The sequence below is a fragment of the Homarus americanus genome, unplaced genomic scaffold, assembly GCF_018991925.1.
Source record: "Homarus americanus isolate GMGI-L3 unplaced genomic scaffold, GMGI_Hamer_2.0 scaffold850, whole genome shotgun sequence".
Classification (NCBI taxonomy): Eukaryota; Metazoa; Arthropoda; class Malacostraca; order Decapoda; family Nephropidae; genus Homarus; species Homarus americanus.
Genome location: NW_024730202.1, coordinates 786,846 through 809,432, shown reverse-complemented (window position 1 = coordinate 809,432; position 22,587 = coordinate 786,846). Strand labels below are relative to the sequence as shown.

General features: G+C 40.5%; 1 protein-coding gene across 3 annotated transcripts in view; it reads left to right on the top strand.

The window, feature by feature from the left end:
• LOC121866923 (putative thiamine transporter SLC35F3) overlaps positions 1-22,587 on the top strand; it is an 88,720-nt gene that overhangs the window by 58,329 nt on the left and 7,804 nt on the right. For 2 of the 3 annotated variants that reach the window (XM_042366674.1, XM_042366673.1), the window contains 7 exons: positions 2,787-2,951; positions 3,950-4,121; positions 11,726-11,904; positions 12,931-13,059; positions 15,807-15,996; positions 16,618-16,707; positions 18,349-18,478. In XM_042366674.1, the coding sequence (XP_042222608.1) occupies positions 2,787-2,951; positions 3,950-4,121; positions 11,726-11,904; positions 12,931-13,059; positions 15,807-15,996; positions 16,618-16,707; positions 18,349-18,478 (1,055 nt within the window). The remainder of the gene's footprint in view (positions 1-2,786; positions 2,952-3,949; positions 4,122-11,725; positions 11,905-12,930; positions 13,060-15,806; positions 15,997-16,617; positions 16,708-18,348; positions 18,479-22,587) is intronic. The other variant, XM_042366675.1, reaches the window with a different exon arrangement.

Genomic DNA, 22,587 nt, shown 5'->3' with positions numbered 1-22,587 from the left:
GGACTTAGACCTACTGTACGTCACTGTTACTCATTATACAAAGGTTGAGTCAGTGGGATGGCCAGTAAAGTGACTCAAACTTCATCTCTCACATGCTTCTAGTCAATAACACAAGGACTGAGTCAGTGGGATATTCAGGAAAAGTGACTCACGACTCCCAGATATTCCCTTCGACTCATGGCTCCAGCAGTTCCTCAACTTCCGCTGTCCACACTAATAAATTACGTTGATTAACTTGACACAATGTTGATATATATTTAAGATATCTGGATCAGCTGAAGCTAAGTCACTTCGGCTTATTTCACCTGAAGAATAAACACCCCGGATTATTTTACCCGATGATTAAATAAATATCCTAACACTAACTTGACGTAACTTAACTATTATTATTATTATTATTATTATTATTATTATTATTATTATTATTATTATTATTATTATTATTATTATTATTATTATTATTATTATTATTATTATTATTATTATTATTATTATTCGAAGTCAAATTATAAAATATTCGAGTGCTTGACAAATACAAAGGAGAGTTAACTAAAATCTGGATGATAATTAAAATGCTTTATGAGGTTGGTTATAAAGATTAATTGAATATATATGTTTAATTATTGTTATTTGAAATGTTATGGTTGATGTTTATTGTTGTAGGGATGACACTGTGTTGTTACGAGGTGTTGTAGGTTAGTGGAGATAGTCGACTAACCCCTGTGTGTGTGTGTGTGTGTGTGTGTGTGTGTGTGTGTGTGTGTGTGTGTGTGTGTGTGTGTGTGTGTGTGTGTGTGTTGGTGGGGTTGTTTTTGGTCACATTTAAGTAGTCATTATGAAGTCTGGGTGAGTGTGTAGTACTGAAAGTGATTTGCATGGCGTGGAGGTTACACACACACACACCTACACACACACACACACACACACACACACACATACACACATACACACATACATAAATACATAATATTATTATTATTATTACACACATACACACACAAACATATACACACACACACACACACACACACACACACACACACACACACACACACACACACACACCATAATCACCAGCACTTTACGATCGTTCCAACCTTTTAGCCTCACCGTTGTAGACCATTACTGTGTTTTAGTAACTTAAGTCTTAAACGCATAACTGATGTTAAACTGTGGTGTTAAACGGTGAGACAGACAGACAGACAGACAGACAGACAGACAGACAGGCACAGACAGACACAGACAGACAGACAGACAGACAGACAGACAGACAGACAGATAGACAGACAGACAGACAGACAGACAGACAGACAGACAGACAGAAAATATGTTGTTTTTATGTAGCAGTGTGTCGACATGTGTGTGTGTGCCATTGTTGGGGTGCCATGTCGACGTGTGTGTGTGTGCCATTGTTGGGGTGCCATGTCGACGTGTGTGTGTGTGTGCCATTGTTGGGGTGCCACAAGAGAGCATCACCTTTACACAGGCACCATCAGGCTGTCATCTCTTGCTTCGAACGTTTCCTCCCCCAGATATGTTGTTTATCTTGTCGGGCGGAACACAGCACGACGGATCACTGAGCTCTACCCTTTGTTTCCGTCCAATCAATCACCCTTCCGTCTGACCGTCATCCCTTTTATGTGTGAATGTCTGTTAGTCCTAGAGAATGAGAGAGAGAGAGAGAGAGAGAGAGAGAGAATGAGAGAGAGAGAGAGAGAGAGAGAGAGAGAGAGAGAGAGAGAGAGAGTAGTCCCTTCGTATCCTGTTCCTCCTCCACCTCCTGTTCATCATCTGCTTCCTACTCTTCTTCCTCTTCCTCATCTTCTTCCTCTTCACCCTTTTCCTCCTCCCCCTCTTCTTCCCCTCATTCCTACTCACTCCCCTAAACTCTTCTTTCCCTCCCTCCCCTTTACCCTCCCGGCGCTAAGATGACCCATAAAATTGTGGTGTAGATGCGAAGTTGTTTTAAACGTTTTTAAGTTTGTGGTGTAGATGCGAACTTGTTTTGAACGTTTTTAAGCTTGTGGTGTAGATGCGAACTTGTTTTGAACGTTTTTAAGCTTGTGGTGTAGATGCGAACTTGTTTTGAAGGTTTTTAAGCTTGTGGTGTAGATGCGAACTTGTTTTGAACGTTTTAAAGCTTGTGGTGTGGATGCGATTTTTTTTCATTTTATATAGACGAATGAATTATGGGTTTGCACAACGATGGGGACATTTTAATCATATAATTTATAATTTATAGTAATACAGAATTTACCCAGCGATATCAGGTCAGTGATCGCTATATTAACATCAGAATATACTAAATCCACGATATATGTAAAGTATATTATATATTAATTATACTGATGAGGTATTAATGGACGACATATAATATTCATAAAGGAATAATATAGTTTATGAAGCAGATTTTATACAATTATTAAATCATTTTATCATCCTCGTCCATAGTTATTAAAAATGTACAAGTTGTATATAGAAATTCGTTTTTAAAATAATTGTTTTGAGAATATTATATAACATGTGAATAATGTATTGTGAAGATAAATATTTATTTTTCATTTATAATTTACACGACAGAATGAAATAATATTGGTAATGCTTTTAATGGATAAAAACTCATGGCTTAACATACACACTTATTTTACTTTAATCTAGGTTAGCGTTAGATTAGATTAGATTAGGTTAGGTTTATGGTGCATAATCAACTCAAATAAACTGAGGTGTCTAATCTTCAGGTAATCTATACACTACATCTTAGCCACGCCCTCCTCCTCCTCCCACAGATCGTGGTGGGATGGGTAGTGACCTGCTGTGTGACCACCTCCTGGGTTGGGGCGACGCATCTCATCAAGGATATGTTTCTACGTACGGCGTCAGTCCCAACCACCCTCACCACGCCCCTCGCGAACACCACCACCAGTAGCCCCCCTTACACTGAGGCCGTTCAAGTAAGTACCTTAATGTGGTGGAGAGATAATGGTGTGGTAGAAAGACAATGTGGTAGTGAGATAGATAGTGTGGTAGAAAGGTGGTGTGGTATAGATACAGATTGTATGGTAGAGAGATAGACGGTGTGGTAGCGAGATAGATGGTGCGGTAAAGAGATAGATGGTGTGGTAGAGAGACAGACAGTGTGGTAGAGACACAGGTGGTGGGGTATAGGTCAGGTTACGTTTGGTTAGGTTAGGGTGTATATGAAGAAGAAAAATACAAAAAATTCAGGCATGAACGCCACATGTTACGGGTACACACAACACAACCTTCACCTCTGGGCCATAATAAAGTGCCCCGCTGTTGGACGCTGGAACCAACACTGTGGGAGTTTTATTTACTGCTTATTACACCTGTCACCAGAGCCCAAGTGCCGTTAAAAATGACTCTGAGTGTCAGTGCCAAATAAATGGAGAAGATGGAAGGTGGTACTTGTGCCTTCTTGGTCTGTTTGGTTAGGTTAGGTTAGGTGAAATAAGCTATGGTGTCATATCTGCAGGTGATCCAAATAATTAACCAATGCTAAAACTTCTTTACCTTAATTTCGTGGTACTGAGAGACGACTTAGTCAGGTTAGAGTCACAGTATAAGTTGGAGGCAATTTTGTAGGTTATTTCTCTGGTTTAGATTACGTTAACTTCAATATTTCGTAAATGGGATAAAAATTTTCCCCAAATTTTCAAGGTCAAGTAGTTTTTCTTCTTTATTGCTAATTGTGTTGTCTGAGCCTCACCTAACCTGTTGTCTTCATTAAATCCCTAATTTGGGTTTATCTGTTGCTTTAATTAATCATCTACGTGTTCTTACCTGGTTTTCTACTCCAGAACCTTCTTGTAATCTGTTCATTCACCTGTTTAGTTTACTAATTAACCTCCACCTGTTTACACCTGTTGCCTCAACCTTCCTCCCTCCCATATGTCATCTCGCCTCACTCCTCCCGTCGTATCTCCCACAGAGAGAAGTGTTCGATGCCCCCTTCTTCACGACGTGGTTCTGCACGGCGTGGACGGGGCTTTTCTTCCCGCTCTACCTGGCGTGTCACTCTTGCCTTCGTCGGGATAAAGCCTCACTTCGACTTACACTCAAGACTATTGCCCACAACTTCCGGGATCGAGGTGTGACATTTAGTAAGTTCCTTGTGTACTGACGCTCTCTGTCTGTCTCTGTCTCTTTCTCTCTCTGTTATGTGTGTGTGTGTGTGTGTCACGGGTAAGAGAGCCATACAGGTCGTCGCGTGCACACCCACCATACTTGTGGCCGTCGAGAGAGAGTGGCCGACCATTGCCCCCTTATTATCATCCCTACGGTCATAAACCAGTCACAATCTTCCCTCACTAAGTGGCGGAGTGACTGGCTGTCCAATAAAACTGTTAAAGCCAGTTATTATTAAAGTATTTTGAGTTTGTGTAACTGTTTCATTGTATTTTTCAACTTGTGTGTGACCGTTTGATCGACTGGCAATAACTGACGGTCTTGGGAAACTGTTAAACGCCCGTCATTTTTAACCAGTTATAATGTTTGTTTTTACTTCTAGTGCTTTCATAACTGTATGACGTGTGTTATTGTCGGATCAGCTGGTTAGGTGAGACAATATGGAGATTCGATGCCTTCCTACCCAAGGACGTATGAACCATTAATAACAGGATTGAATTACATGAAGCCTTATAATTTCATCTTTTTGGAAACATTAATTAACATACAAGTTTCATGTAATAAACTTATTTAAACTCTGCAGCCTAAAAATAAATTGGAAAATAAGTGTAAATGATGGTAATGTCGTCTTGTCTGTAGAATAAAATATCGCTCACAGCGCCATAGTCCAGATACGTGTTGCTACCTTATCACAAAAACTGATCTTATCATTACATAGATAGTATCTTAATACTGGCCTTCATTTGTATAATGTTCCTTAATTTTCATCGTGAGATAACATCTGACATTATCACATTTTAGAGCGGTATTAGTTGTCCCTTGAACTAGAATTTTGTTTGCAAATAATCGCCATGTTATTAAGGATCGTCGCCCGAGATATATGTCATCGTATTAGGGTGTGCGTGCTTGAGTGTCTGTATGTTAGTTTGTCACAATATCTTGTAATTATGCGCGTATAGTTTGTCTATTTTGGGCCGTTGGACTATTTACATTTTAAGAGGATGGTGAGAGGTGTGTCGTCCATAAAGGCGTTTGTTGTCGTATTTGTAGCTTGAGAACCACGGCCAAACTCTACGGTCCTCACTACCCGAGGTTCAGTGCCGCGGTGGAGTTGCAGGAGAGCGGGTAGTCTGGCAGTTAGTTAGACAGAGGGAGCAATAAACACGGCTATCTGGCCATTATACGTGTAGGCTGGAAACTGAATGGATTTTGGGTAAGTAAACTGGAATGGAGGGAGGCAGGTTAGCTGAGAGGCAGGCTGGAGGCAGGTTGGCTAGTACACAGGAAAGCAGCATGGTAAACCGGGCAGAAGGACGGTAAACAAAAAAGCAGGCTAGTAAACAGGATAGCAAGACGGTAAACAAGAAGGCAGAACGGTAAACTGGACAGCAGGACGGTAAATAGGACAGTAAACAGGGAAACATGCTAGCAGAATAACGTGCCATTTGCTATGAGCAGAACTATAGCAAGCAGGTGACGAGGCTAGCTTAAGAAATAGCAGGCAGACGATCAGGTTAGGTTAATTAAGTGGCCCAATAAGCTCTACCTTCTCTGTGAAAGTAAGCAGACTCACACTAGTAGTAAGATAAGCAGGCAAACAGATGGTTAGGTGCATTGTCAGGAGGTAGGTGGTGCAGCGTCAGGAGGCAGCTGGTACAACGTCAGGAGGCAGGTGGTACAGCGTCAGGAAGCTGGTGGTACAGTGTCAGGAGGCAGGTGGCACTGTGTCAGGAGGCAGATGGTGGAGTGTCAGGAGGTAGGAAGACCCACCACCTCCTACAGGAGCTAATTGTGTTGTCGAGACAAAAAATCCGAATTTTTCTTTTGAAGCCTCGAGCATCACCCGCGGCCTTCACTTATCTGGCTTCCCATATGTGGTTTCTTTTATCAGGCTCCACTTATTTTGCTTCACATATCTGGCATTATTTATCTAGGTTAGGGAAGGTCTGAGTATATTAGGTTAGATCAGATTTGGATATTTTGGGGTAGGTTAGGTCAGGTCAGGTCAGGTCAGGTTAGGTGAAATTTGGGTGCTTAATTATCAGATGAAATAGGTTAGTTTGACTTAAGGTGTTTAATCATTAGGTTAAATAAGCTGGGATGCCTAATCTTCAGATAATCCCAGGACAGTAAAATTACGTACGCATAACGTAGCCGCGTCATAATAGCTGAGCATCACTGAGAAAATTCTGGGAACTGGTTCTGTAAAAGCAGGTGATGGCGGCCGTGCTGGGAGGAGGACGGAGAGAGGAGGAGGAGGAGGTGAGGGAGAGGAGGAGGTGGAGGGAGAGGACCTTTATTGACCTTACTCAGCACCAGCAAGGTCATCACCAGTGCCTGCCTCTTGCTGTTGCTGCTCCCTTCTTTACGGGCTGGAGGCTGTGTGGGTGAGGTGGGTGGGATGATGAGGTGGATGGGTAGGGTGGGTTGGTGGGCGTCATAAGTGAAGTGGGCAGCAGGGTGAGATGTGTGGGCGGGTGGATGGACTCATGACTATTGTGATTATAATTTAGAAAATAAAAATAATACCAATTATTGTCAAGAAACAGATGTTCCCTCTTCCGTCTATTCACTACCTGCTCACCAGACGCTATGAGGAAGTCGTCGAGGAAATGGATTTTGGAAATAAGTATTGGGGGATGTGAGGGAGGGGGGCTCTCTACAATGACGTCACTGTGTTGACAAGTGACTGGCTGTGTGAGGTTAAACTCTACCAAACTCGTTAACCAAATATTTTCGATTTTTAAAAACTAAATCTAAACTTTCTTACCTACAACCTGATCAGAAAGTTATCGTACTTTTAATGACTTAGAATATATGAGTCCTTGTTTACAGCCTAAATGACAATCTATGAAAAACTTGAGATTTTTTTTTTTAATGTTTTTGGGCATTGTTTGGGAGGTAATGAATATGATGAGGCAAGAGAACTTCAGCTGATATTGGAGTAATATTGTTTGGCCACACATCCTCTACACACACCCCACCCCACCCCACCCCACCACACCACCCCACACCACACACACACCACCCACACACCACACCACACCACACACACACACCACACCATACACCACACCACACCCCCACCCCACACACACACCACACACACACACCACACCACCACCACACCACACCACACACACCACACCACACCACACCACACACACACACACACACACACACACCACACACACACCACCACCACCCCACACACCACCCACCACACCACACCACACCACACCACACCACACACACACACCACACCACACACACCACACACACACACCACACCACACACACCACACCACACACCCACCACACCACACACACCACACCACACCACACCACACCACACCACACCACACACACACCACACACACACCACACCACGCCCACCACCACCCCACCCACACCTTCATTTGCACCTGGGAATAAGCTCATCCTCCCAAAATTGTGAATGCAAAATCCGTAATAAGTCAGGCTGGGGAGACAGAGCTACCACCTGTCGCTCTACTTACGTACGAACCAATAAGAAAACTCGACCGTAAGCTTTAGACACACGGCAACACACATAACCCCGGAGATGGAAAGAGGGATCTAACCTGACGACCTTCTGCCAGATTACATCATCTTTCGATCACTCCCGGAAGATGGCGAAGCGAGCGGAGAAATTCTTGAAAATTTTATCTTATTTTATCATGTTTAAATGGAGACGATTATTTATTGATGAATGGAGATGAGGAGAGGTAAGATTGTGAATAATTAATGATAATATGATGTTTATAATGATGGTAGATGAAGATAGATAATGGTGATCAAGTGAGGACCCCCCCTCCCTACCTCCCATCCTTCCAAATAGGGATAAGGTTACACGCTATATCCAATCATTCCCCACGTCCTTGGTAACGCAGGTTCATTCTACCATGCTTCCAATTTCTTCTTCTTCCCCCTCCTTATTTCTCTTCTTCCTCCTCTTCCTTCTCCGCCCCCGTCACCCTCCCTATTGCTAGATCAGTGCAGGGAAGGTGGCTTCATAAGGAACCACCACAACCACCACCATTATCACCACCACCACCACCATCATCATCACCACCACCATCATCATCACCACCACCATCATCATCACCACCACCATCACCACTACCATCACCACTACCACCACCATCACCACTACCACCACCATCACCACCACCACCATATCACAACTACCACCACCACCACCACTACCACCACCATCACCACTACCATCCAACCTACCACACTACCACCATCATCACCACCATCACCACCATCATCATCACTACCACCACCATCACCACTACCATCACCATCACCACTACCATCACCACTACCACCACCATAACAACTACCACCACTACCACCACCATCATCACCACCATCACCACCACCATCATCATCACCACCACCAGAATTGAACTTAGTACATGTTACTAAACCTGTAATTTAACGATAACATAATAACATTCCCAATACTGTACCCGTATAGTGTATGATAACGCCTCTGTAATTATGTACCGTAAACTAGTCTTCCTCTTAAGATTACACTACACGCGTGATTATAGTCTCAGGATAATCTCGTCACCATTTGAGCTCTCGTCTTTAAAGTCGTTCCTAAAGTGAGCAAATATAACGCATTGTAAATTATCCCGTTATAATAAAATTTAATTATCTAACGAGTTAGTGTGAGGGAACCAAAGCATGAACACACGTCTTTATGAACAAAATAATCGTCTTTGTAACCAGGAAATGTAATCATGGTCAATTTAAATCTCGGTGCTGGGTTATATTGGAGTGTAAATAACGATTGATCTTTTTTTTTGTTTACGATATTGTAGTCTACATAGTAGTCTATTATGTCCTTGGTAATACTGGGTGCTACTGCAGTAATTGAGCTCACGGGCTCCAACACGCCACCACCTTGGGTGACCATAATTCAGTTGAGGATGTCATGCAGCCCCAGTTGTTTAAAAAAGAAGAAGAAAAAAATCGCCACTGCACTGCGGATTATCCACTTTGTGTTTTTAGGTTTGTTATTTTCTCTTTATTTGCGTTTTTTTTATTGGTGTTTATAAGTTGAGGGTGTACAGGATACTATGACGTCACTGATTGTTTACTACTGACGTCGTTAGTTAAGTTTACTACTATGACGTCACAGGTAATATTTACGCTTTTTCTTGTGGTTTTATATTGCATGCTTTCACCCTGCCCCTCCTCCCTCAAAGGCTCCATCACTCTCCTCATCACACTGTTATCTTCTCACCACACTCCATCACCACACACCCCCCACCCTCTCTCACCACACTCCAACACTCTCCCTCACCACGCCCTTATCTTCTCACCACACTCCAACACTCTCCCTCATCACACACTATCACCAGACTATTTATGCCTCACAATAGGTAATATTATGTGTCTTGAGAAATATTAACACGAACATTACACTTCCTCAGGCTATGTGATGAACGAAATATTTCACTCGAGTTGAAACATGTTGAGACTTGTAATTAAGTTAAGTGTTTGTTCTAATTCTCCTCCAAGTTGTTCCTTGGGGGTGATTGTCCTGTTTCTTGAGGTGATTGTGTTGCTACTTGAGGGGTGATTGTGTTGCTTCCTAGAGGTAATTGTGTTGGAACTAAGAGAGGTTAGCTTTAGGTTAGGCTAGATTAGATTAGATTAGGTTAGGTTAGGTTAGCATTAGGGTGTTCAATCATCAGGTTAAATAAACTGGGGTATCGATTCTTAGGGTAATTCATCACAATTATTACTCAAAGCACCTTAAAGCAAACTAGCTAACATTACTTCTACAGCACTTATTTAGTTGTTGATGTAAAGTGTAACTGTCAACACAATGTTTTTCTTGGGTATAGTGGTGTCAGCTTAGAAAGCTTTTTTGTGTAAGAATGTAAGCTTATAATGCTTTTGGTATATAAAGAATGTCAGCTTATTATGCTCTATGTATGTAAGAATGTCCGCTCATTTGCATTTGCCACCTACGAATGTCAGCTTATAGTGCTTGAGTGTATAAGGAATGTCAGCTTATAGTGCTTGAGTGTATAAGGAATGTCAGCTGGCCGTCAGAGGAACGTGATTGGCCGATACGACAAAGAAGAATCAATAGACATCACGTTTAAGACCTCTGCACTGTGTGTGTGTGTGTGTGCAGCGTCTGGTAAACTATATAAAACAGGAACAAAGTGATATAAATAAAAGTTTAAAAGTTTATGCCCAAGTAAAAGTTTTCACACCAATAAAAACAAATATGAAGAGAACTTTATTATTGTTGTTTTTTATCACGAATAAAAAAGAACATCACTTACAACAATAACTCCTAGAAAAATGGTGCTAAATTTACTATCCTTCATATTAAAAATTATTTCCCCATATCCTCCTCAATCTTGTTACGTTTTCTTTGATTTATTACTATTATAATTTTCTGTCTTTAACGTAAACTAAAGTAAACGTTTTTTTTTTTTTTTACTATTTCAGGGGTCAGCGCATTCTTTAATTCACAACTTTTTCTGATTTAATATTAATGTATTTTTTTTTACATATCCAGTTACCATATTTACCTTATGGCCACCCAAACTAAAGATGTCCATTTAATTATAACAAGCTACAGTAAACTCGCTTATAACATTTTGTTTGCCATTATAAAGACCAGAAAATACCCACAAACCCACCCGTTCTTCCCTTTGCTGTGCCTCTAGTTGTGGGTTGCGGGTTACAGGAATTAGTTGCCGCATTGTCAAGTATCCACACGCCATCTTCCGCTTAAGAGGGATAGTTGACCCCCCAAGTACACATTTCTCTTATCTTAATTATCACTTTCCACGTAATTTATAAAGATACCAATAGAGTCTCTTATTTTGTTACAGGTAGATTGTAATAAGTCTTGTGTATTGGAACTACTCAGTTATTGGTGGTCATAATGCCTGAAGGGTGAAGCATAGTGTTTTAAGAGCTACGTTTAGAGTTTATTTTTATGACTTTATGATTGTTTTTTGTCGTAAGGTTGAGTTTGTTTTTGTTATGGGGGTGTTTTTGTCAATTGTCGTAAGGCTGTTTTTGTCTGCCTGTCTGTCTGTATCTATCTAGCTCTCTCTTATCTGGTTAATGTAGATTATAATAATGTAAAATGTTCAATTTACCTGAGAAAATATTGTTACAGAACAAATTAAAAAGTTATATTTTATTTTCACTCCTATATGAATTCTCTCTCTCTCTCTCTAGAGTAAGATAATCTAAGCTCCCTCTCTCCTTCCCTAACCTCTCCTTCCCTATTTTCTCTCTCTCCTCCTCTAACTTTTCTCTCTCTCCTTTAACTTCTCTCTCTCCTCCTCTAACTTCTCTCTCTCATTCTCTAACTTCTCTCTCTCATTCTCTAACTTCTCTATCTCCTCCTCTAACTTCTCTCTCTCCCTTCTCTAACTTCTCTCGCTCCTCCTCTAACTTCTCTCTCCGTTCTCTAACTTCTCTCTCCTCCTCTAACTTCTCTATCTCCTCCTCTAACTTCTCTCGCTCCTCCTCTAACTTCTCTCTTTCCTCCTCTCCCCTCCAGGTAAGTTCATGACCAGATGCTGCCTCTTCTGCCTCCTCTGGGTGGTCACCAACTACATGTACGTGTACTCACTGCGCATCCTCGACTGTACGGACGTGATGGCTCTCTACTCCGCCCACGTCTCCTTCGTGTACCTCCTGTCCTGGGTCATCCTACACGACCAGTTTGTGGGCGTCAGGGTGAGTGTTGGGTTAGGTTAGGTTAGAAAAGATTGTACCCCGTGTAGGAACAACGATGTTAATGAGACCACATAGCAGATAGAGTTTGTGTTCAAATTGAAAACAATATGTTCACTACTATGCTATTACACACAATATGTTCACTACTATGCTATTACACACAATATGTTCACTACTATGCTATTACACACAATATGTTCACTCTTATGGTACATTGGTTCTCGAGGAGTTGTGTTCAAGAGGTCATAATCCACCCCCCCCCCTATCTCTCTCTCTCTCTCTCTCTCTCTCTCTCTACATATTTTCCTTCCTTACCCACCTGTCTCTTCTCCTTCCCTCCTCCTTCCCTGCCTTCGTCGTCCCTCCCTCCCTCCCTCCCTCCTTCCCTCCTCCTTCCCTGCCTTCGTCGTCCCTCCCTGAGCTGTTACGTCACCTTTATTGAGTAAAGGCTGAGGGCACAGTGTTTAGGGAAATATCCTGTGTATTCTGATGCACCCTGGAGCATGAGCCTTGACCTGGTGCTGTGACCTTGACCTTTGGATTAATGTAATGACCCTTTGTTGAGACCATCTGAAGATTAACCACCCCAGCTTATTTCACCTAATGATTAAAACACTTCAACCCAACCCCCTAAAATCCACCCCCTCCTCCTCCTCCAGGTAGCGTTGAGGTGTTTAATCATCAGGTGAAATAATCTTTGGTGGGGGTCTAATCTTCAGGTAATCCGTACGTTATGTGTACTAGCGTGTGGAGCAACAACGAACGCATAATGTATTCAGTAAGACTCGCTGGGATTATTTTAGGTAAATCACTGCGTTATAATTAATCCACTCCAGACTCACAACACCGAGGAGATATATTTACCATTTACAGTAAGTGAAGGGATTTAGCCATTGTTGTAAAGTGTATTGGAGAGAGAGAGAGAGAGAGAGAGAGAGAGAGAGAGAGAGAGAGAGAGAGAGAGAGAGAGAGAGAGGTCATGTTATGGTATGAGCACCTATTTAACCATGATGTCTTGGCCTACAGATCGTGGCAGTCATCATGTGTAATACAGGCATCGCTCTCCTCGCCTACATGGACGGCATCACGCGTACCAAGACCTTAGGCGGTGTGGTATTGGCTGCTGCCTCGGCTGCTGGGTCTGCTGTGTATAAGGTGAGTGTGTGTGTTAAATACCTCCAGCGTCTTGCTCTTTACTGTATCATTTCTTCCTCCTTTCCTTCTTCTCTTGCTTTTGTATGTCTATCACCCCTCCTTCCTCCATCCTTTACCTTTCCTACTTCTTTCTTTCCTTCCCTCGCCTCCTGTACCACTCTATCTCTCCTTCCTTCCCCCCTTCATCTTTCTACCTCCCATTCCCCTTCCCTCTTTCCTTCAGTCTTCCTTCCTTCCCCCCTTCCCTTGTTTTTGTACTTTTCTCATCTCTCCTTCCTCCTTCCTCTGCCTTACCCTGCCATCCTCGCTGTATTTTTGGGTAATTTTACGTGTTCTTCACTGACTGATCACTTGGATATTGGGGCAGATTAGGTTAGAGTTAGGGTTGTTAATCTTTAGGTGAAATAAGCTCTGGTGGAGATTCTTCAGGTAACCTACACAATCATTGTTGGCGTAAAAGGTTATATTTCCTTCCTGACTTTCACTTAGTCATTGAGTTAACATGTTTTCGAATGCAAAATGCTTGTACGATGATCTATTTTCGTAACTAATTATATATTTAAATTTAATCGCATGAACAATAACACAAAATGGACGACGAAAAGGGACATGTATATTTAAATGAGTTTGTCCTTCATTTAGATCCGTTTTCTCAAATTTCTATTTCCAAGAGAAAACAGGAAATACTGCTATCATATTACAGTATTCTCAGACTTAATGGCCACAGATCTTGACCTGGCGGGAGAATGACAAGCTATCAGGATAAGAGGGTCGTGTATACGTGCATGACAAAAGGCCATAAGAAAGCCTGGCTCGGGGTGGAGGGTCCGGGGAGACTTACCAATAGCTACCATCAATAATGACAACTTGGCCCCCCTCCTCCTGCCCACACTACCCTATTATTAAACTCTATTTAGTCCTCTACAATCAGTATATATATATATATATATATATATATATATATATATATATATATATATATATATATATATATATATATATATATATATATATATAGAAAAAAAATTTATGTACTGAATTGCTTGTACTCAAAGATTTTGTTATTGAGATCTGATACAGTTAGTTAGCTTGTGTATTGGATCGTCCCTGTGTTAAGTGCCAGTACTCAATAATAATAATAATAATAATAATAATAATAATAATAATAATAATAACTATTCCAGTCCAGACCTAATCACACCATCCACACCCACCCATCCCTACCAGTCACCATCCACGTCAAAACAATCCAAATACACTGTCCAACTGTCACACACCATCCAACACACCCACACCAACCCACACCATCCCACACCATCTCACACCACCACCACTTTCACCCACTAATCTTCACTCACTGTTTAGATTAAAATGTAAAAAGTTAATCTTGAAAATGGTTCATATAATTATTCGTGGGAAGTTTTATTAGACGCGTGAGATTAAGTGTTTTGAAATTGCTTTGGGGTACATGATGGTTGTGGTGGTATGTGTGACTGATACAGGTACCTTCCTTCCTTCCTTCCTTCCTTCCTTCCTTCCTTCCTTCCTTCCTTCCTCCTCCTCTCCCTCTTTCCTCCTTATGCCCTTCTTCCTTCTCCTATATTTCTCCTCTTTCGTCTTCCTTGTTTCCTCTTCCCTTATTTTCCTCTTTCCTTTCACCTTTCCCCTTTCCTCTTCCACCTTTTCACTTTCCCTTCCTCCCCCTCCCTTCCCTCTTCCTCCCCCTCCCTTATCTCTTCCTCCCTCCCTTCCCTCTTCCTCCTCCCCCTCCTTTAGCCCCCTTCCTCCCTCCCTCCCTCTTCTCCTCCCTCCCCTTCCTTCTCCTCCTCCCCTCCCTTCCCTCTTCCTCCCTTCCTCTTCCTCCCTCCTCCTCCCTTTCCTCTTCCTCCCTCCTCCTCCCTCCTTCCTCCCCTACCTCTCTCCTCCCATAGAATAAAACAAGACCCGTCACACCGTCCATGAAACAGAAAAAACAATGATGCATATTTTCTGTCTTAAAGATTATAAAACCGCTGTACAAGCATTAGCATTATTGATGTAGCTATTAGGGGTGTTTATTTATCAGGTGAAATTGGCTGGGGGTGCCTAATTCCCGTGAAATAAGCCAGTTGCCTAATCTTCAGGTGAAATAAGCTAGGGTGCCTAATCTTCAGATAATCACCTGTTCCATTGGACAGAGAAAGGGGTGGGGGGCGGGGATGGAGGGTGGGATTTCCACTGAGTGACTGCCTGGTTAATGTGGTGTGATTGTGGACCTTATCCCTGGGGCATTCTGGTCTGATGATTTGTAAAGGACAGAAGGGAATGGTTTTTCGTCTCTTGGTCCAAGAACGCGGGTAATTTCCCAAGGAGGGGGGGTCGTTGTGGCTAAGATACTGTTGTTATTTACGTGTTTAAATCAACAGTTTAATCCAGGCTGTTTTCTGTTGTGCCTCATTTACTGATGGATAAATAGAGAGAGAGAGAGAGAGAGAGAGAGAGAGAGAGAGAGAGAGAGAGAGAGAGAGAGATTAAATATGTGGCTAATCATGAGTTCAATCTATGCATCAGAACACAACATGGTTAAAAAAATCAGGAACAGACAGGCAGTGGATGCAGAATTGTGAAAGCAAACTACCAAAAAACTCACCCTTACCTAATACAGCTAACTCTTACCAACCACAGCTAACTAGGTTCTACCAGCAGTTAACTCTTACCACCCACAGCTAGCTAGGTTCTGCCAACAACTAACTAGGTTCTGCCAACAGGTGCTCTTCAAGAAGGTCATAGGTGAGGCGAGTTTCGGACAAGTCAGCCTCATCTTCACAGTCATCGCGCTGCTCAACACTATACTGCTGAGTCCTCTGGTGGCCGCCTTCTACTTCAGCGGCTACGAGACGGTCCTGTGGAGTCACCTACCTTGGCCTAATTTGCTGGTGGCTGCTGCACTTTCACTAGGTGAGTGTATACTATAGACGGGCAAGGGGTGACCGAATTGAGGTGTATAAGCATCTCAAGGGGCACTACTCAGTCGAGTGTCCATACTTGGAGCTGGCGGACGCTCGCCCCACAAGGGGTCACAGCTCAAGATTGAAGAAGCCGCAAGTTCAGAAAACTATGAAGGCAAACTTTTTCGGAGCGAGAGTTGTGAACTCTTGGAACAATCTGCCAGAAAGTGTTGTGACGGCACCAAGTGTGAGCTCTTTCAAGACAGGACTTGACCAACACTGGAGCAGGTTCAGGTACATTCAGGAGCCGGTGCATGCCCAGTACTTGCCCAGTGCGTAACAGAGACGTGACCGATCGACCAAACGGCTAACGAGGGGAGTATTTCGTCTGGTCCATCCATCCATCCATCCACACATCCATCCATCCATCCATCAATCCATCTATCTTTCTATCTTTCTATTTATCTATCCGTCTATTTATCTATCTATCCATCTATATATTTATCTATATATCCATCTATCTATCTATATATCTAATCATTTTACTTTGGTTTACTTTATGATTCAAACAACACCGCCATGTGAAACTCCTAGCAGACAGTGTGATAATTCCTGGTTATTTCCTCCACAGCTGCTAACTTGCTGGGGAACTTCGGCATAGCGTTCACCTTCGAGATATTTATCACACTTGGCCTCGTCCTCGCTGTACCCGTGTCTGCAGGTATGTAGAAGCTCAAGGAGGGTCCAGGCTGATTCATATGGAGCATTATACAGTACTTTAGGTCTACAGTATGTGGCTCATTCCTTATACTGTATAATGTATGTCATAGGCTCATATTTTGTCTTTTTGTTCTTTGCTTCTTATTTTTCAGTTTTAGTAAAGGAGACAGAATATGTTCAATGAATTACAATTTCTATCATTAGTTTTAAGATTTACGGCACCTTGGACTTGGAAGTTGCCAACAGTGTGTAACAGATATCTAGTACAGTACATGCCCACAGGTCCAACAGCGCTTAACAGAGTCGTGACCGACCTCCCAAGCGGCTAACGGGCCGATCAGTGGCGAAAAGGGTAAAATAAAAGAACACCTAAAGTAAAATAATTGCTATAACTTACAAGCATAAGAAGAAATAAAGAAGTTTGCCCATCTAATAGTTTCATTTTCTTTGATTGCAACAAAGAAAACGGATGTAAATGAAGTTTCATGAATGAGTTTAAAAACAGTATTTAAATGACTTTGAATGAGATTAAAGGCGGGAATTAAATGACTTTGAATGGGTTTAAAGTTTACCGTAGTATTAAAGACACCAACCGAGTATCACTTAAAGTAAATAATAATAATAATAGAGGTCGTTTGCGAGGGAAACGTCGTAGAAGAAAAGTGTCTTAGAATTATTTGAACTATTGATTGTAAAGATAAAATTGGTAGCAATAATAATAATGATGATAATAATACTGTATAGTAGTAATAATAATAATAATAATAATAATAATAATAATAATAATAAGCTACCTGTAGGTATAGAATAATTATCACACAGTTAATTCAGCACAGTTATATTAAAGATATCCTTAGCTAGATAAATTGTAATAATCAAAGGTTCACCTAAAAGAACTTTAGTCAATATTTGCAAAATGCATTTTGTTGCAGATTGTTATTGGGAATCCTAGTACAGTATATTGGTTTGGATTGGTTCAATTAGGTAGGTAAGGTTGGGTTAGGGTAGATTAGGATAAGTTAAGTTTGGTCACAGTAAATTAAGTTAGGTTAGATCAGATTAGATTAAAATTAGGATAAGTTAAGATTTGGTTAGGTTGTGTCAGGTTCCACTCCTATTTCACATATGATGTGTTTCTCTTCCATTATATCCATTTTAGATAAAGAAAAAAGTTATTCTACACATGCATATTTATTGACTAGACAACATATATATACAATTTAATTATACTTGTAAAATAACGGTATTAAATGAAGGTAGAATGCTAGCCTATTTGTAATGACTAATTAAGCCACAAGTCAAGAAAACCGTGAGGGCAAACTTTTTCGGAGTGAGAGTTGTCAACTCTTGGAACAACCTGCCAGAGAGTGTTGTGACGGCACCGAGTGTGAGCTGTTTCAAGACCAGACTTGACCAACACTGGAGCGGGTTCAGATACATTCAGGAGCCGGTGCATGCCCAGTACTTGCCAACAGTGTGTAACAGAGACATGACTGACAGCGCAAGCAGCTAACGAACTGATCAATGGCAAGAATGATAAAAAGTAAGTGGTAGATTATGTTTGGGTAGATTAGGTTAGGATGTCAATCGTTTATGTGGGAATGTCAGTGGCATGTAATCAAAGTCCTAATTACATTTTCAGCCTTGGACATCAAGTGGTATGGCGTCAAATTTGAGGGCATGAAGCTGGCTGGTGTGGTGCTAATCATGTGTGGGTTCTTCCTGGTTCTCTTCCCTGCCAACTGGCCCGAGTACATCACCAAGGTCCTCCGGTGGGTGGTTGGAGGACTGACACAGTGGTTCTTGCGCCATTGTTGCAGGAGACCAAGATGAATGTTCATGTTCTAGATGTGGAATGAGTCCTTGCAGTGTCCAAGTTCTTATTTTTTAGGCATGAATAGACTTCTGTGGGATGTCCAATACATTTTGTTATATTGTTTATGTAGGCTTTTTGAATGTTCTGTTACCTACTTCATTGATACAGAAGTGTCACTAAAATATTTATGTTGTAGCTGTTACTTTGACTGGTGGAATGTCTAAGTTCATGTAAATGTGATAAAGACTATACCAAAAAGTAAATATAGTCTGGTACTATATATGTCAATATATAGAATGTCATATCACTTGTGTCTATGCCGTCTCTCAGCCAGCTACCCTCCCATACTCTCCTGAACAAATATTTACCATGAGTGTAATTTCAACCATTTGAGATAATGATATATTTTTAACAAACATAGATGTCACAACTTTATGTTAAGATGTGATTTGTGTTCAGGAGATACAAGCACCTGCACTTATACCTGGTACAGTGGCTGGTGCATTTTGTGAGATGTGGCAACTCAGTGGAATGCTTGTCTAGCATCCTTAGTCTGGCTACTATTGTAACGTTCCTTTAGGACCATTCCAGGAGTTTTAATACGATGAAAACAAACACAGAGTTGCCACACCTCACAAAATACACCAGACACTATACCAGGTATAAGTGCAAGTGACTGTACCTATAGCTTCTAAACTGACAGTGGGGAACTGTGACTCAAAATGTTTAAAACATCCAGATACTGTAGTACTAACTTGGACTGTGTGAGTCTCAGGGCATGTTTAAGTGTGGTCTGTGGTCTGTTTTCCATTGTCCTCATGTAAACTGCCACCATAATTTGTACCCTATCTACCTGGCATATTGCAATCCTGGCTTAGCTTCTTGGAATCCAACTTATTATATTTTGGATGTTACGTAGACACCGGTAAGCCTCATTTTTTCTTTTTCCTGTTTAGAAATTTCTAAAGGATAAATTGCCTCTGTTGGAGCCATAATTGGGATTCTATTATGACCACACCATAGTGAAATATAAGATAAGGATCTTGGTTATATTCTTCTTAGTTTGTTTGTGAAGTTAAGTTGAGGAATATTCGAGGATGTGCTCTAAGGGTCTGTGCTGTAATAGATTTCTGAATTCTATTCATATGATGTATCTGAAAATATTGTTCACTATGTAACTTCCACAATTTTAAACATTATGTACTAGAGACAGAGATTGTGTGTATGCGGGTATGCGTGTGTGCGTGCATGCATGTGTGTGTGTGTACCCATATGCACATTTGGTTTTTTTAAGAGAAAGAGTGAGGGAGACTGTGTACATTATACATTTTTAGGACTGTATGTAAGTAAATATTTGTAAGTGTGTATATTCATATGAATACACATGTGGATAAGTGTGTACATACAGTACAGTGTATAGTACATTCATACATGTTCATGACTGAGTGTATGACTGCATCTGTCAGTGTTTGTGTGTGTATTTTTGTACATACATAATTTTATGCACAACACATATTCAAGTATGTACTTGGTTGGATTCTTGTTCCAATAGGCAGTTTGTATCCTCGTTGTTAGTGGGTGGCAGTAGTGAAATGGGTAGCCAGCATATATTCACTATGTGGGAGCCTGAGTTTGTTCAACAATCAGCAGAAATTTTACAGGGTTTTAGATAACATTAGAGTTGAATTTTCCATTCTTTATTAAGTATACTGGACTAACACACTTCTTGCCACAGAGACTCTCATTCCACTCAGATTAATGAGAAGTTGATGTGTAACCTGTTACTTGATTTCCAGGAATACTGTACCCTGATTGTGACTGTGACTTGGGGCACTAGAGCCTTCGTACTGCAGCAGTGACATTGAATTTTATTTATGCATTGTAGTTGTGTTATGGCATAGAACATAAATACTTGTGGTGTGACAAAGTGTAGAATCTTCTTAATTTACAAGTACCGTGAGTTATAACCATTATTATTTAGTTTGGCCATTGGTTAAAACTTCCCTACAGTACTGTAATGCCATAGTGACTTGTTAATGAGTCGAAAACTCTCTTTCTATATTGATATGAATTTCAATCACACGCCTTCAAAAGTTTTCTAATATATAATCATACTGAAACAGTTCTTGGCATGAAATAAATGATTCTTGGAAAATTAGGCTGTACAGTAATCTTTTTATTGTAGCAAAGACTTTTAATAGAATGTATTTTTTTTATTTTTTTTTTAACATGATAAACTAACTGGGAATAGGTATATATCCCAAAAGACATGAAATAGTGCAATCAAGGAATAATTGATTTTACTGTGAAATAAGAATAATTTGGAGCTTATGATAAATATACACTTTATTTATAATGCACTTTCCATCTAACCACCTCCAACCTTCACAGTTTTGGAACAACAACCTCTCAACACGGACCTTATCTAGTAGTCATGATATCTTCACACTTTGATCCTCACAAGTTTAATTCCTAACTGCTCATTCATTTATCTTAGCTTTCTTTTCTTCTGTCAGGAAGGAGAGACTTGTTCCTTCATCTGTCTTCATCTCCTCTGCTCTAATCAATTTCCTTTTATTCTCTGTATCACTGGTAACATTAGAGAAGAAAACTCATCTCACATTTATTAATTTCCTTTCATTAAAACCACTCTGAAGATACCTTGGTTGTACTGTTGTTGAGACATTAACATTATGCACTGTCAACAACACGATACAGTAGTCACTTTAGGATGATATACCGTGGCATCATTAGATAAGTAGAACTGTTACTGTTATTATTCATGCTAATGCTCATACTGATTCAAAGATTAATTAGACTGTGTTGGAATCTTAATCATATTTACTTTATACTGTACATTTTCATTTTTTTATTCAAGAACCCTAAATGATTACAGTACTATATTTTAGGATGTGTAATAAACAGGAACCTGAAATCAGTAGGAATAAAGTCTGATCATATCAACCTTCTTATTTTCAGGTTCTTGTTTATTGTATTCACCTACCCTTGTACTTGGTACAGTAGTTGGTGTATTTTTTTGAGATGTGGCAACTCTGTCAGGAATGCTTATCTAGCAACCTTAACCTGGCTACTATTGTGACATTCCTTAGATTCATTCTAGGTTCAGATACACTCAGGAGCCAGTGCATAACAGAGTTGTGACCAACTGCCCAAGTGGCCAATGAGCCAATGAATGGCAAAGAGGATAAAGGCAAAAGTAAAAGTAATATGATGTAAACAAACGTAGAGGACCCACATCTCTCAAAATGCGCCAGCCACTGTACTGTACCAGGTATACGTGCAAGCATCTGTACATCCTAATATACAGTAATTATTCAGGGTTCTTAAATAAAAAATAAATTACCCTGTGTGGTACTGTATTATACCCATGATATATTTGCTTACACTTTGCTGAGGCTAAATATTTAGGTGATTATTTTACAGGGATTTGTTTATGATTCTCACCCTCTTACCCATGCATGTGCCAGAACTAGAGAATGGTAATGATGAAAACACCTGATATGAAATTTAAATTTATAGGGTGATTCACTCGCTGGTAGAACTAGAGTTTCGGAAATATATCTGATTTATACTTTTACTTTTTTTTACTTCGCTTTTATGTGTGTTTTTGGGTGAAGGTCTTTAATGTTGTATATTCTCTCTCTCTCTCTCTTACACACACACACACACACACATATAAATAAAGGATGTATTAACAAGGCGCTAGGGCTACCAGCAGGTGAATCAGCCTATAGTACTTATATGAATGCCTATTATTATATTTCTTAGAGGGAAACAAGTACTGGATGGATTTACTTTGCCTGGTAATTTTAGTCAAGAGTTACCAGAGAGATTCCTTAAGTATATGACTTTCATACTTAATTTTATCTAGCAGCATGATGTATTAAACCCACACTATGTACAAGTAATTGCTTTTTGGTATTTAGGCCCATCCCAGTTTTTAGTATGAAGAAGTGTTATGTAATGCTTGCTTCCAGGTTTGCTCTAATTCTGGCATTTTCTGCTTCTTATGCTGTACTGTACCACCAGTCTTAATGTCTACCT